General features: G+C 42.5%; 1 protein-coding gene across 2 annotated transcripts; it reads right to left on the bottom strand.

Moving 5' to 3' along the window:
* Window positions 1-328: 328 nt before the first annotated feature.
* LOC8029213 (protein archease-like) lies at window positions 329-17056 on the bottom strand. 2 transcript variants are annotated; one of them, XM_029968446.4, is made up of 10 exons: window positions 17019-17056; window positions 16642-16747; window positions 14106-14130; window positions 13959-13969; window positions 11468-11499; window positions 9542-9620; window positions 8194-8276; window positions 5630-5682; window positions 5333-5369; window positions 329-602 (listed from the first exon to the last, which is right to left on the bottom strand). In XM_029968446.4, the coding sequence occupies exons 1-10, from the start codon at window positions 17049-17051 to the stop codon at window positions 513-515; spliced, it is 549 nt and encodes a 182-aa protein (XP_029824306.2). In that variant the 5' UTR covers window positions 17052-17056; the 3' UTR covers window positions 329-512. The 2 variants fall into 2 exon arrangements, with proteins under 2 accessions (XP_029824306.2, XP_029824307.2); XM_029968447.4 differs by lacking the exon at window positions 17019-17056 and adding an exon at window positions 16804-16907 and having other exon boundaries at window positions 330-602.
* Window positions 17057-17123: the final 67 nt, after the last annotated feature.

Genomic DNA, 17123 nt, shown 5'->3' with positions numbered 1-17123 from the left:
AGTCGCTGACGCAAATTTTGAGGAATGTATTTGGAAAAGTATTTGGAGGAGGCAAAATACATTTGGTTGTATTTGTATCTTGTATCTAAATGCTTTTCTGGAAATGTAATTAGATTTGTAATTAAATACATTTTTGACGAAGTATTTTGTATTTGTATTTCGACACATATTTGCATGTATTTTGCCCATCCCTGCACAGAACCTTACTTTTATGTATGGATGAAGAATACAAAGGAGTGCACCAGTTAGTCTCGACTAGGTGATAATGATTACGAGCTTCATTGCATTATGCCAAGGTACTGATAAAAAAAAAAAGAAAATGCTAGCACTTCAACTCCTTTTTTGTGTTGAGTGAAACAGCTTGCTTTATTTGTAAAACAATATTTTTACTTGGTCGCGCTGGAAATAACAGTTCCAGTAACAATTCTTTGCGAAGGGCACAATCCCTGCACGATTGCCATGCAGACGGAGGCCACAACAAAGATGCCAGTCTGTGCAGATGAGGAGAGGACTCAGATGTCGATGATGACAAAGACCTCGTGCTGGTCTGGGTTGTCCCAGACCTGCATGTTGGAGTAGGTGATGGCCTTCACTTCAGAGCCCTGCAAATGGGGCGAAAACAAAATTTTTTTTTTTTTTACTAGATTAGTTTGTGCATAAGATTTTTTTCGAAAGTCCGTCGAGCAACAATGGCAGTCTCCATTCCTTGGGCACAAAGTGTACTGGACACGAGTCCTCGTCAAGCGCTCGTGCAGCACTCTTTTTTGACGCGAGCTGAGCCAAGCTAACCCTGATGCAACCCTTTTGTACACTGCATGCTCGGTACATGGTGTCCCACAATATGAAAGACCCATTTGACAAGGCAGTATATGTGGCTGTGCTAAGTATGTGTCGGTGATGGAAGCGGCATTTGACTCTTTGTAGAACGTTCTGTAGCAGGCACAATATTGGTTCAGAGCAGCCACTGATGCTTTCGGAGCAGATGCCGGTCATCTGTTTGTTCATCACTTGAAAATGAAAAAGTGATTTCATCGCTAATTGGAACATGCAGCCTTCCTTCTAGAGATGAGGCTCAGGTTCCGTTTACAATTGGTATTTAAAACAAATTGTCGTAAAATGAAGCGTAACGCGACACATCAGTTCAGATAAAGCCTCTCCCCCTCTCCCTTTTACACTCAATAGGTTATTTAGCCTGCAAATATGATTCCTGTAAAATATCAGCATATCCGCTAAGATGTATATCGATAAAAATTGGTGCCCCCAAGTTCTCTTAACTTAGAATACTCAAGATTCCTATATCATAAACTGTGAAAACTACGCCCAATAAAGACTGAAAACCTACAGTTGAGCTTTAAAAACTAGCACTGTGCTTTAGCGGCGTTGGAACCAGAATTGAATCAAAGTTTGCTGCCCTTTCGATTGACCACTCCACTGAAACGGCCTTCACTAACATATTTATTCAAATATAGACCCGCGTTTTTTTCGCCTTTGTCGGCACAGCTTTTTAAAATTAGAGGTCAGCCTATAGTCAAGACCAAAGAAGGTCAACCTGTAATAGTAGTGAGCATCATTTTCGTGCCGATCGTGCCAATCCAGGCACTCTCCCGTTTCATCCGCTGCTCCCAGCACTCCGGTGCAAAGCGGTGAAGTTCGACAGGTGCACGCTGGTGTGGGGCAGTGAAGGTTGATGCGTGCGGCAGAAATGTCATGGTACATTGTGGCGACAGTTGTTTTAGCGACTTTTAGCTCCCGACATCGCTGACATCGTCTGCAAATTCAGACAATGACGGGGCCAGCGGGGCTGACAAGCAATCTATACTTAGATTCATTTTTAAGTCAATGCGCAGTCGACGATACCAGCCAATAGAACCGATCAAACAAAGTCAAAAGCGCGATACCGTGGCATTTGTTATCTTTCTGTGCGTGTTCTTTCGTCGGCTAAACCAATAAAGCGCAGCCAATGCCCCGTGACTCTAGCTTTTAATGTGTGTGTGTTGGGGTTGTGTGTATGAGCCTTTGACTGTACCTAAGATCAAACAAACTATATGGTGAGTAGAAAGGCTGTGGAATACGTATTTGTACCATTTTCCTTTTTTTCTACTACTCCAAATATGAGAGTTGACCAGGGTTGTAATGTACGTAGGTACAAGTAACTGGAAATCAGTATCTAGGTACTTTTGTTGTACCTGAGGTACAAACCTAGGTACTTTCATTTCTCGGTATCTGTAACTGTGTCTTAGGTACATTTTCCAGTAACTTGTAACTAAGTGAAGTTACTTTTAACAGATACTTTTTTATTCACTTCATCAAAATGGTAGAAGCTATAAATCCTGAAGTCCAGGATTTATAACTTCATCAAAATGGTAGAAGCTATAAATCCAACACACTACCATGTGCCGTGATTAATGTTGAGTTGGGTACGACCTGGGAGGCACTGACTTGATCGAACGACGTTTTAGCAAACGAAGCCCCGGCCATGATGTTTCATCGAACGACGCTTTAGCGAATGGCGGTGTTCATTTGAGCGAACGGTGGATTAGCGATGCCGTTTAATTCAAGCAACACCAATTTATTGAGTCGCTTCGGAACTACGTTTAGGGAAAATAGCGACCTGCTTCCTTCATCTCAAACCAAAATCGACTTCATTGCGTTTTTGAAGCTCCTCTGACAACTATACAAGAGAAAAGATAACTTGAAAGATGTGCACAGATTCTGTTGATTGTATCTTGTCCTGGTGGTGGCTCTCTTCTGCCATAAATACAATATAAAATATAATTGAAAATGAATTATAATTACAACCGTAAAAAAATGTAACATGGCGTATATAATACAGTTTCCACTCAATAAATCGGACTCAAATTTGGCGGTTATAAAAACGGACAAAGTTCCGAAAGAAAAAAAAAAGCTTAATTTTGTTCAAGCTAGCGAAAGAAGAAAAAAAAAACAAAAAAAAAACGAGGAAGCTTGAAGCTTTTTGCTTGATGTCGCAAAGATTAGGCTCTCGACTCGTGCGTTTCTTCATGCGGCCGACGTATTCTGGGCCCTTCGATGTCAGCGATGGCTCATGTGAACACGGTTTTCCTGATTTCTCGCATTGACACCGATAAAGCACTTTTATCGAACTCGTTTTTGTGTTTATCCTTAGTATAAAAAGCTTCACTTCCAATATATTCACGAATTTGGGGAAAATAAAGTAAGTATCTTTAAAGTAACTGTACCTCTACCTAGGTACTTTTTTAAGCGAGTACCTAGTTACGTACCTAGGTACCTTTTCGTATGAGTAACTGTAACTGTATCTTAGGTACATTTTTGAAGTAACTTTTACAACCCTGGAGTTGACCAATAATTAAATACCTATTGCTTCGTTTAAGCTCATCTCGGTGCAGGTGTGGTGCAACTCTTGGCAGGAATGGCATTTTGGTGCAAGGTGTAGCAGACTTGTTTATGGTGCAATCTGGTGCAAACAGTGCAACACTTACATTACCAACACAATGGCAAAGGGCACTTCAGTGTTTAAGGAGAACGGAACAAAATTTCGCTTGTTTCGTCATGCCAAGCAACAAAAGCCTGGTCAAAGTGAATCATGCGCAGTTGCCTGAAATGGCTTTTTCGAATGGGTCTTTCATATAGTTGGGGACTGTATGTGCCAAAGCAATGGCAGACTTGGATAATCAGTGCAGCATCTACTGCGTGCCACACACTTTCGAAAAGGGTCAATCAAGATTTGAAAACGCAGTTCACTTCCAGGTGACTGCGACCGACTAGCACACTGCACGACAAAGCGCAAAAATGACGTCGACACTTTTTTGTCGACATACTTGGAGACTGTATTGACGAGTGCAAACTTATATTACTCGGGTCTGTGCCTGAAAGTGGCACTTTACACCACACTAGTGGTTTCGATGACATCCCCTTCAATTATAAAAGGAACAAATGAAAAATTAGTGATCGCTAGTTCCCGTTAACTAGCCACGTATATGTCACCGCAGTGAGAAAATACTGGAACCGCCAATTACAATGTAATTCAATTTGTACATTTTTCGGGGGACCACGGTAAAGCAAATGTGCGATCCAGGACAATCTAACTACCGTAACGTGGCAATTTATTTCGGATGGACTTCAACGGCCGTGGAGAACTGGCACATACCAAATCCAAATATGGGCCGACTTTTTTGTTCTTGTTTGAACTGCCCTTTAATTTTGATTGCAGGCCAAGCTATAATCGTACAAGAAAAAGAATGTCGACCTAAAAGAGTGAGCACAATTTCCGAGCCCGTCGAGCTAACCCAGATACTCCCCCGCCCCCCGTGTAAGCTGTTGCTCCTGGTACACCGGTGCAAAGCAGTGAAGCTCAATGTGTGGTGCAAACTTCAAAGCGACAAAGCTCGACGAGCGCAAAGCACGATTACAAACTTTGTGAGAAGTACAGCTAGCATAACCGAAGAAAAGGTGCCGCTGAGCACGACAGAAGCACCTGTGTGCACGCAAGGGCCTGAGTCTCTTCCAAACCTATGCTCGGCACCAATACTTTTGTGCTACCTTGTCGAGGCTAGCGCAGCTTCTGCAGTGCTGCAGACCCGCACTGCTGAGAGAGCATGTTGCTTTGTCTTGCATCTCATTTGCATCCTCTCTCACGTGAACAAGACACCAAGCGAAGTCACATTTGCATAGGTAGCTTTGACAGCGTTGGAGCGCTGAAAAAGCCACACTTGACAATGTGGCACAGAAACGTTGACACTGATCATAGATCAAGCACGTGGGATCAAAGCCACCACTTCAGCTTGTATCTATAAATTGAAAAAGGAGAACTAACTTAGCAATGATTAAGTATTATGGCGCTTTTGATGCAGCCAAGAAATTAAACATTAAGACATCACAGATTAATTTGTAACTGCAGCATTACATATTCACTGAGAAAGATGAATGAAATCAAATAAAAACCAGGAGCATAAAATCGGTGGCTCTGGGAGCCACTTTGGTTGTTCTATCACCCCCTTTAACGCGACTACGCCTCAATATTGAATCAAAATCTATACACGTTTCTGGTATATTAGTGCTCATATAAGCTAACTAGTTTTATTAATGGAGATACACCTTAGGCCACCGCTTCTTTAATATTTCGAGTTCAATGTCATCGCGACGAGGCTAATGGCTGGGCGTTTATGGTAACGTCTCCATAAAAATGGAGGCCTATGTAACTGTTTTGTCAGGGGCTTTCTAGCATAGGCTGGTAAATGGTAGCTGCAGACAACACCTGCCAAGACTGAGGGGGCAGGAGTGACAGTACCAGTGCCTAAACAAGAGAGTCTGAAGGATGGGCCCACTGCCTCACCTGTGGGTGCTTGCCAAGGTCGAACACTTCCCCGTACCTGCAAGCAGAAAAAGAAAAGCAATGTGAAGGATATATGAATGAGAAAAAAGTACTCAAATATTTTGAACACCCACTATTAGAAAACAATTAGAAGACAAATTAATTTGTTTTTTGAATTTGATTCGGTGCTACAACGATTAGATTCGTATTCTAGTATTCGCTTTCAGGGGTCACCATTTGCACGTCCCTACTATCTTCCAATTTTTCAAAGCACTACGATGAATTTGAAAAGCGAACGAGGGTCAAAGGTTGGCCTACACTCTGGCCTTGATCCGAAACGCCTCCTTGTCAAACTCCAGAATCTTCACCTTCTGCAAAGATGGAGAAGAGCACACAGCTGTCGTTACGTCGTACTTGGTACAAAAAAGTGGGATGGGACGTGTCCCTACAAACGAGGTTTACAACATTCAATGGGACACAAGATAGGCTCGAGGGAAGACCGAGATCCTTTAAAATCAAACAACATTTCAGACGCAAAGAAAAGAACGCCATCTGACAAGGTGAGGAAGGCAGGCAATGTGGCGAGTTGGGCCAGTTGGTATTGAGACGACGTAATGAAAACAGCGCACAAAGGACAGGAGAGCGGGAGAGAGATACATAGAGGCTGGGAGGAGCTTCCGTTGTCCCGCCTCCGGCGCGAGCTTCCTACATTCGACAACAATTCGGCGTCTTGTGCACCTCGAGCGTGCGCATGCATTCAAAGCATGGCGAAAGGCACGACACACGTACCGGAGGCTGGGCGTTTGAAAGACACACCCTGTCGACCTCGCTCCATCAGTAGGTAACTATAAAGGTGCACGGGGCAGTTTGTGACTTCACCTTTCTGGGGTACTAGATCTCTGCCCACCAAAGACATTTAAATGCCACCACTTGTTTGCATGCTGCTTCCATATACCCCATAAAAACACGATCAAAGGCATGTGTGTTTGCTCGTTTTTGTATTGTTTATTTTTGTGCTGAGAGCCAATTGCAAAAGCTGGCACTGTCCAAACACTTCAAATCTCTTTCTTCCTCAGCCTCTTTCACTGGTCCCACTGCTCTTAGCAGGGTAACCTAGCCATCTTTGATTATCGAGCAAATCAAACATACCCTGCACAGAAACAAGTTGCGCAACATCGGGTATGCACGCGCAAGTTAAGCCAAGGAGTGAAAAGTGATTATTCCATCATAACCACAAAACCTTCGTCGATTACCAACAATTTGAGCGTCACACCGAAGCGACCAGGCTACTGAAAGAAATGCAAGGTGAAAAAGCGAGATCACAATCTGCCTCATAAAATCGATGCTCAGGAATCTCCAAAACCCGGCACGTGGACATCTTCCGACCGGCCCATGGCTGGCAGTGGTCCTTCCAATGAAGCCCACTGCTACAGGCGCAAAAATAAACAAACAAGACAAAACATGCGTAAAAAAAAAAAAGAAGAACCCCTGCATTGCAACGCACACTATCTGTGTAAACAAGAATACCAGAAAAAAAAAAAGAGAGAAAATTGTAATTATGATACGTGTCCTCTCATATTATTCATTGGACATCGTCATCACCAGCCGTCATTATCCTTAGTCCCGTTTCATATTTGGGTAATTACGTATGTTCAAATTCTCTTGCGTCGCTATGCATATTGTGCTTAGAGTACCGTGTCGTAACTATTGCATATTGTCAGCATTAGTTCTGGTATTCTCTTCAGTCTACTGCCCTGTCCGAATAGGCTAAAGTTCCTATGCGCTTTGATTTATGCCTGGTGAGTTTTTCTGAGTCCCAATTATTGTGTAATGTTATAGTAATTAGCTAAATAGTATTGGTTTTAAAAATAAAGTATACATGTATTCATTCAAATTTTTTTTTCTTTTTAAATTTTACTTTAACCTTTATTTTTGTCTTCATGTGCCTACCAAACATTATTTCTTTAGTTTTTCCTGATTTATATTTGCTTATTTATTTTCCGGCCGTCGAGGCAGTGAGATATCCCCGATCTGGCCCTTTAGCGAAAACGTTTGGACATCCCTGCTCTGCATGTTTAAAAGAGAGCTACAAGCTATTTTTCCCTGGTAATGACTGCCACTAGTAATCCATTTTCACCACAAGGATGATGACAATGTGGAATACACACCAAGGAAACAGCTTTGAACTGAACTGTGCTGGCTCCAACTGTAATTCACAGGTCTATGTGATCTATGACATGTCTAGCTTTGTCCATGGTTGCAGGCCAAAATGTATTCGTTGCTAGAACAAAATACTGTGTGTTTATGTACTTTTTCCTTAGACATGATGGTATCATCGAGTGGACAAGCTTGAAGCCTTGATTCAGAGCTCGGCAGTTAGTATAAACATATGACTGCCAGTTATCCAATTTATTTTCTTACACCTAATATCAAAATCAAATCAACTGAGAAAAGAATTCAAACTTCAATTCAACGAAGGAACAGACCAGCATTCATTGTACAGAAATAAAAATTAGCCAGCCTTTCTTCCTCTAAGAGTTCAAAAGTTTTGAAGCTAAGGCACACCCATTTCTGTTAACATTTAGAAAACTGGTGTTGCTTGGGACCGTGAAGTAGAGAGTATTCAACGCAGTCGATTTTACATTTCTGCTCACGGTGAGTGTTTAACGGTTTGCTCGTCACAGAACCTGATACAAGCTCACACGATTAACTGGCTCTAAGGCATTCCTCCCTAAACCAGTAAGTGATCATGAGAGAAAAATGAGGTGCTAAGTAACAAAAAACACGTAAACTCTCGTTTCTGTGAGCAAAGAATAGGATCATCTCATCAAAATTGCTCCGAGAAAGATCCTGAAGGATCCTGAAAGTGGTTCTTCTCTTACCCGTCCGATGAAAAAAGGCTCCGCGCTGAAGATGAAGAGCAGCTCGTCGAGGAAGTGGAACAGCAGTCCGACCATGTCGTCCGCTGCACACCACAGTTGCGCACTCAGAACACCGCCATTTATTTTTAGACACACGTAGGCTCTCGGGCAAAAACCTTCTCGTCGGTCTCTAAAAAGCAATAAAGTTGCACTTGTGTCAATGGGGTCACTTAGAGCTGCCATCTTTCCTTCTTAGGGACACTTTTATGCTGTGCCCTGTTGCGGCTTAAGAAAAACAGGGCAAGCTCCAATTGAGCAGAGCAAACGCTAGAAAGGAGGCGAGATGGGACTAGCCCCCTCCCCAGCATTTGCTCGGCTAAAATGGAAAGAGTGGAGGGCTTTGTGGGGGGAGCGCTTGGCCTGCAACAGGGCATTGGTAGCCCCCTTATAAAAAAGATAGTGCTGTGCTAGAAACACTTACTACAGGGAGAAATCACCAAAGATTTTATACAGACGTGCTAATAATGGTTCGAATCGAATGTCGCACCGTCGTCCCTAGCTTCGACACTGTTAAGAAAACCAGTTGTCGTGGCTTTCTCTTACGCCGCGAAGGTCATGAATGACACAACATTATTCATTTCGAGCCACTATTCGCACACCCGTAACTTTTTACCAGCACTTATCATATGAAGGTTAAGGTTTCAAAGCAATGTTGAGGCAAAAATTGATGGGAAAGAGTGAGCTTTTAAAAGACAACTTCTGTACGAGTACAAATGTGGCTTCATGAGGGCCATGAAATTGAGAAAAAGTAAGTGAGAACATGTGTGTGCATTTTTGAGCTTGAGTGCATGAACTTGAACGAGTTTGAGCGAGCGAGATCATGCGAGATCACGAGGGTGTGCAAGTTTAGGGTTTGTTTCTAATCATCAGTTTGAGGATAAAAGAAAAGGTAAATTTTTGATTCTGAGCTGGTTGCAAGGTTGAGTGGGTTCAATGTAAAATGCCAACCTCTGCCCCAGTTGGAAAGAGAGACACTCGTTGACCATGCAACGAATGGCAGGGATGTCAGCATACTTATTTTTTTACGAAAGACTCGAGTTGTACTGCTGCAGCTCGTGGAAGGTACCTCAATGTGGTAAAGTTGAACATCAATTTAACGGAACCTGATTTTACGAATTTCCCGATTTAAGGCAAAAATTCGGATTCCCCGCACAGCCTATGCCCGAAAAATGTCTTTCTCAATTTTACGTAGTTCCCGATTTAACAAAAGAATTAGCGGGTCCCGGTGACTTCGTTAAATCGAGGTTCAATTGTAGTAATCTGAAGGGCAACTTGCGCTGCCAAGCCAAGTCCGTGAGAATGAACACACCTTCCGCGTCGATATCTTGTGTCATCCGAATGTCCACCTTGTCGATCTCGGTCATGTAGCCAAACATGGCAACTGCAGCCTAGAACAGGGAATGTTTGGAGACATTGGCCCAGGTCGCTTCAACTTCATCCAGACTAATCCCTTGAACAAGGTATACATTCTAGAGGACGCGACGACACTGTCAAGTCACGAAGACTGCTCAGGTACAGCTGTGTGTCATTAATACAGACACCTCCATTCCCTTAAAAATCGTCTGTAATGAGAGTTTTACATAATAACACAAAAATGCATCCATTCACCTACTTCATCCCTGAAAACGTTGCCTACAAAGGGGTGTTCAAATTAGCGGGGTCCATACAAACAAGACACGACTAGCAAAGCAGTCTGTTGCTACGAAAAGGACAAGTCATACTGTTTCAATCAATGCTTGTTCAATGTGGTGTGCAACTGCCTCCAACTGTGGCAAGTTGTGTCTCCTATAGTGCATCACGGCAGCACATGAAGCAGAGTATGGCTGTGTTCCAAATTTTACCCAAATGAACCCGAGTTACTCCGGCGGGTTGTGTCACGTGACAACACAAATTGAAGAATGCTGGACGCGGGTAGTTTTTGGAACGCCAAGGTGCAAAACTTTTGCCCTGGAGTAAGATCGAGTAAATTTTGGAACACGGCCTATATCTGGTGGCACAACACCACATGAACTTACGAAAAACTACAAATGGCACATAAAAAGTCCAATTTGGGGGTTTTACGTGCCAAACCAACGACGGGCATCTGGCACGCCCCAGCGGAGGACTGAGGATTAATTTGGACCACCTGGGGATCTTTCGACGTGCAACCGAAAGCTCGGTTACACGGCGCCTTCTCTGCAATAGGCCTCCGTCAGATTGCGGGCACCTTGGCCGGGATTCGAACCCGCCACATGGGGATCCGTAGGCCAGCGCTCTCGCCTCGGAGCCACCGAGGCGGCTACAAATGGCACATAGATGTCAGAAGATCACACTTGCACACGGCTTAATCAGAGGCGAGTTTGTGAATGTCATACATATTAAAAGCCTGATATCAGAAAGGGTCAGCACAATGATTTTTTGCCTATATAAGTTTTAGGATTGGCACTTTTCTTCTTTTTATTGGAGGGGCTGGTGCAACTTAGGCAACACTTATAGTGCGCCTCTCACTCCACTGCTTTCCTGCGATGAACCTGCAGATCTATCTGTATGTGCCTTTTGAAGGGAACAAGCAGATAGGTCTATCATTAATAAAGGCAAATTTGTATCAATCTATGCTAATCAATTATGCATATAGTTTGCACCCTGAATTATATGTCCCAGTTGTCACACCCCAATTTGGTGTAAGAGAGCAGAATTAGAGAAGCTAGTGCTATCTTAAAAGTGTACTTAGCTTGATTTAGAGGCACTAATCAATAAGTACTGTAAACCCCTATTTCTGGAAGTAACCTTAATCCTTGTGAATTATGCAGACAAACAAAGTCCGAGAAAGGTGGCCGCACAGGTAAATCACTCTTTGACAGTGAATACCAGGTCTGGAGAACCTGAGTCAGATTGTGGAATGTAACCCTGACAAAAGAATTGGAATGCTGAAATTTTCAAACATTTAATGAAATATTAAACCCGACAAACAGGGCCATCTGCAGTAGAGAAAAAAAACCCAATGTGGGAGTTCTTTAAATCGTTCTTAAATTAAAAAGAAATACCACGTTAAAATTTCAGAGTTCAGGGCAAGCTCCTCCCACCTCTTTCTAGCAGAGTAAATGCTGGAGAGGAGGCAAACTCCTCTCCAGAATTTGCTCTGCTAGAAAAAGGTGCAAGGAGTTTCCCTGAACTCTTACACCGACCATAGAGCTACAAGGTTAGCCCAACACCAAAAGAGGTCAGAATAACTTTGGCGCCCCCCTGCATGACTCACCTGCTCAAAGGCTTCGGTCAGGTCGTCCCCCCCTAATGCCACGAGTCAAGGAACAAGCCGAAAAACAGTTTTTTTTAAGAAGGGAGAACACTTTTTTTAAAGAAATCTGCAGCTTTTTTTTCTTGTGTCAGACAAGTTTCACTGTAAGACCATTATAATATCCTGAGAGATAGCCCACCCGAAATTGAGAGAAAGTCAGGTGAGAATAAGGAGTGGGCTAACATTCCATATATAATAAAAAAAAGTTGAAAAAAAAATCAACACTATTTTTAGTCGTGTTTTTCTGTCAAACTTGTTATAGCGGCGAGGGACAATGAAGCAAAGATGACTGTGCTTCCCAATCAGCAATGTATGCTTACATCTCGCTATAGCTACCCAGCCACATTTATGCCAAGGTCATCATTGATCCGAACAGTACAATTACAACGCGTGGACTATCTTTCGGTGCTTAAAAGAAAATAGCAAATGAAGCGGAAAATGAGGGTGGGTTACCTTCTGGGGGTTGGACATCTGTCGGGATATAACGGTAATTTTAGATTTTCAGAGAACGGCAGTCAACTACCATTTTAAGAAAATTTGCTACGACAAGCCTCAGTAAACCACTTAGGGTAGTCCAGAAAAAAAAAGGTGTGGAGAGAAATGAATTTTTTTTTGCCCTGAACTTTTATTTTTGCAGAAAAACAGTCTTTTGCTTTGGAAATTTCGAAGATACATACGGTGAGACAGCCAGAACATTTCAAAAGCAGCGTGGCATTTGGAAACTAGAGCTAAGAAAAATTCTGCATGCGAAATCTGGCTCGAACATTTGTGTCAGTCACGTTTGTAGCAACCGAAACGACATCTAGGACAAATTCACCGGGACAAGTCTCTCCCGTACACAACATGGTAAGCGATGCAAGAGATAGTCACGATTGTTCCGGTGTTTCGGTGGTATCTGCCGTTTTCGCAGTTTTGATCACAACCGTTGCCAATGTGTGAGTTAGTCTTGAGGATGATGCGAGTGATAATTACACAAATCAGTGAATTTCTGGCCTACCCTAAGCTGCAAACAAACATCCTTCAATAAACCCGAAAAATACAGACACTTTAAGTGTAAGGAAACCACCCTCTCAGAAGAAGAGTGATAAAGTTATGCTGTAGAAAGTTCACAACAGCATCATGTTTTTATGAACTTAAAGACTCGCATGCTAAAAACTTCCAACCACCTCCCGTGTAATTTTTCAGACATGTGCTCAAAACAATGCCTTACCTTCCTATGCATAAATTGCAGTTTTTTTGTTTTCTTTTTAAATTTCCATCAATGTGCATTATACAACTGCCTGTATGCATTTTTTCCCTTCTAGTATGGACCTTTGCTGTGCAAATCTGTCACAATGGTTATATTTCTCGTTTGGTTCGTTGACGAGAATGTTGAAACTGGTTCCCGCTTGTGCATATATGCTTATGTATATGCCCATATGTATATGCATGTATGTGGGTCGTTCTACCGAAAATTAAACATTATTGTGAATACCAAGTAACTTTCAAATGCCTTCCTCCAATAATTCCTGAAATAGTTTGCATAGCATAGCACCAGGGTGTCCTAAAAGCAAATATTTGCAAGTTCTCATAATTAAGACTATACTATTCTAGAAAAAAAGGGGTTAAGATTGCGTCCCAAGAGTAATTTCTGCATTTGTTTTGTGTCTGCAAACTACCACACATGTTTCAAAGGCGTAAACTTCTGTTTTAGCGAAGTAAACTTTTATAACTTTGATTTAAAAAAGTCATAAATTTGTGTCAGCTCTAATTTATGATATGATATAAAAATCCGGTGCTGCTAAAGCGTTTAAATTTTATGAACTTTAAAAAGAAACAAGTGTTATTGACCTGAATGTCAGTGGTATAACGAAAGATATACAAATTTATTTAAAAACTTATGCCAACCATACTCAATTTGGAAGTATGCAGATGGGTTAACACATTTTCAGGAAAGTCTTACAAGAGCCGTTCACCCTGGGCCAAGATCTAAAATTTTATTAGCTAATATAACGATATAAATGAACGGTTTCACAAAATGAGTATATGTACACATATGCATATCATATATACACACCTACACGTACATACATGGGCAATTCACCCAAAGATTAAACATTTAGGTTAATAAAAAGTAACGTAGGCGATATAGGCGATATTGACTCTACTTATTTTCAGCAAAAAACATCCAAGCTGTTTTTTTGGTGAAAATAAGTAGAGTCAATATCGCCTACGTAACTTTTTATGAACCTAAATGTTTAATCTTTGGGTGAATTGCCCATGTATGTACGTGTAGGTGTGTATATGTGATATGCATATGTGTACATATACTCCTTTTGTGAAAACACTTGTTTATCGGGACGGTATGACTTATCCAACAGTGCGGCTTATTGACTGGAAAATATGGCGGGCTATATGAACACACGGCGTCATAAATTACAAGTTACCAAGCAGGAGGTCACTCAAAGGATACATCCATGAAGCCTGGAAAGCAGAAAACAAATACAAAATAAGCACAATCTAAAAAACATACCAGCAAAAAAAAAAAAAAAAATGTTGAAGCAAGTGCTATTTGGTGTTTCTAGTGGAAATTAGCATAGAAGATAATATGAATACTTACTGAACATCAGCAGTGTGATCAAGATCTGTAAAGGAGATAGAAACAGCGAAATAAATCCTTCAATTCAATGAGGGTTAGGAGCCTCGGACATCCTGCAAACGAATGCGCCATGCCTACGTTTTCTCGACAAGTATTTCATTTAGTAACGCTCTATCCAATCAGGTGCGTCAAAAATTTCCGACGTAATATCACTGGTGCTTTGAGCTTTCGTCGATCACATGTGACATTACTTTACCAAATGAGAGTGCCTCTACCCCATGTTAGCGATCAACAGTGCATGCACCTGCTACAACATGGCTACGCCTTGAAACACCGATACACATATCCTCTTTTTGTCAAAGCCACATGGTTCTCAGCTCGCAAGCTATTACGCTAGCAAGTTCGCACACGGGCAAGTCGACGACATCGAGCTACGTAGTACGTGATGAATTGTTGCCGACAGACTTGTTTCACCACATCGGGGAAGTGGCGACTAATGACAAGCAAGTCTGACCAAAATGTGTCTCGCCACGCGCACGAGAGAGAGAGAGAAGAGGCAGAAAGAAAGTTGTCGCGCGTGTGACTAAACTTCACCCCTGCAGACAACATTCTCGTCAGAGTGGGTAAGCAATTCATTTCGGCTGCGATCTCCTCGTCCATTAGAGTGCCTCTGGCAGTCGTTAGTCGACAAAACCAATGAACTGGTAGAAATATATAGGGTGATCCAAGTCACCAGGCTCGATCTAAAATGGATTGTAAAAATCGACGCCTGCACGTAGCAATCTAAACTATTCGTCAAAGGTATATAATTCACAGTTCGGTTTTTTCTTGTAAAATTACAAAGCGTAGCTCTTTTCTGTAACAAATAAGGCCAAGAAACTTGCCAGGGTCTACGGCGGGCAACAATGCAGACGACAGGGGTTCAGTAGCGGGGTGTGTTTGGCGTTCGTATTGATAGAAGGCACTACCTCCTTATCGCGACGGCTCGTGACCACTGTGGTTTATTAAAATGAATATAATCTTTCTGAAATGTACCTTCGGTTAAAAAAAGAAATGCAAACAATAAAAGCAAAACTTAAAGTAAAGAAACGCGTCTGCTGGCGCTTTTGCTGCCAGCGGATTTCGTCTGCGTGTCGTCTGCCATCTTTCACTGGTCGGCTGCACCTTCAGACGCTGCTCCCGACGCCATCTATCAATACGAACGCCAAACAAACCCCGCTACTGGACTTGGTCATCTGGGTCGCCGCCCGCCGTAGACCCAGGCAAGTTTCTTGGCCCTATTTTTTTACTAAAAGAGAACTTTGTGATTTTACAAGAAAAAACCGACCTGTGAAATACACTTTTGATGAAAAGTTTAGATGGCTACGTGCAGGCGTCATTTTTACGGTTCATTTTAGGTCGAGCCTGGTGACTTGAACCACCCTATATATACTTCCCCTCAATTTTCACTACGATGCCTGAAGTGCGACTCCAACTGGTGTATATGCCGCTAGAAGTGCGCTGTTGTTCTTTGTACTAGGATCGGGCTAAGAGCGCCACATTTGTTGCATGCCTATCCGAAAGCCTCCCCAAGTGTGCGTGAGTGTGCAAGCTGAAAACTTGCTGCAATCAATGAAGAAATCTTAGTAATGGTGACACTGGCAGATGCCATGACAAGCATAAATGACCTATCTTCAATCCATCATATGATCGAGCACGGCATGAGTAACATGGCAACATGAATGTTAATCACGTGCAAAGTGCAACCATGTATAGTATTTTCTGTGTGTCTTTTTACGTAATTGTCCTATTCGCGTCACTTGTAAGAAGGCTAGAAGTCATAAAAGCTATCTCGACGTGCATCTCTATTTTTTGTGTCTCAGGTTTCTGCAATTTTTACTCCACTAAGAGAAACCTGGAGGGGTTTGTTCGACAAATGTTTCGTTTCTCCTAAAAAGAAACGGAAGTGACGATATCGCGTCTAATTGGTTAGAGGCTCAAATGACGAAAGTTCCCTCTTTCGTCATTTGAGCCTATAGCCAATCAGACGCGATATTGTCACTTCGGTCACTTCCGTTTCTTTTTAGGAGAAACGAAACATTTGTCGAACATACCCCTCCTGTACTTAGAGCGATGATGAAGCTCTGCACTTGATGGCTCCCATGAAATGCCACCAGGAAAACGGTGATGTCCACTTTGTTACAGACATCAATCCTTGCATTGTAGAAGATACATTGCGCTGACATCACTCCGAATGCCATCTTTTTTTGCGATTTGTTTTGCAGCACGTGTATCCTAGCTGTCTCGCGTAATCCCATAGCCTCCCCGGTATACAAGGTGAAACACACCAACTTCGACCCAAACAATAAATTAAATGAACAACCAGCGTTGAAGGGTGACGTCAACTGCGAACCGAAATCCGCGTGCATTGCATCATGATTGCACGATCGCTGCGGGTTTCACAAGTACCGACTTGTCAGCGAGTTTGAGAGATAAAAACGAGAACGACGACACGGGAAGTGTCACGAAGGTACGGCCCATGAGAAGATTAGAGTGGTTCGCTGTTCGTATCGCTTACATTCATATTTGATGGGCGGTATGGAAAGTTCCTCCTCGGTGAAATCGTCCCTGACCACCGGCTCCAGCGACTCGGAGTCCCACGACATTTGAAGACACGGTGTGGCCTGTAATAGATCACAGCCCTGCTCACAAAACTACAGGCAAAAAAGAGGATAGGTACACATTCCCGCGGTCCCAATGCTAGGATAGTTTAGGCGGTTCAGGCAAGCCGGTCTGAGATCGTTCAATCGATGCAATCCGAAACCGGTAGAGATTGTGGCTCGGGCTTCGACTCGCAGTGAATATGACGACTCGCTTGACTCGCCAAACTTCAATGACTTTCCAAAGTTAGCTGGGTTCGCTGCGTTCCATCAACAAAAATTTACGTTAGCTTACAATGAGACGAATCCTTTCTATCATTGCCCCCATTGTGAGCTTTGCCACAATTTTTTTTAGTTTTCCTTAATCTGTAATATCACACACGGCGTACAACTTTTACCA

The sequence above is a fragment of the Ixodes scapularis genome, unplaced genomic scaffold (assembly GCF_016920785.2).
Source record: "Ixodes scapularis isolate PalLabHiFi unplaced genomic scaffold, ASM1692078v2 PGA_scaffold7__128_contigs__length_106722199, whole genome shotgun sequence".
NCBI classification, from domain to species: domain Eukaryota; kingdom Metazoa; phylum Arthropoda; class Arachnida; order Ixodida; family Ixodidae; genus Ixodes; species Ixodes scapularis.
Note: the sequence above shows the minus strand (reverse complement) of the source record. Positions and strands in the feature narration are given on the sequence as shown.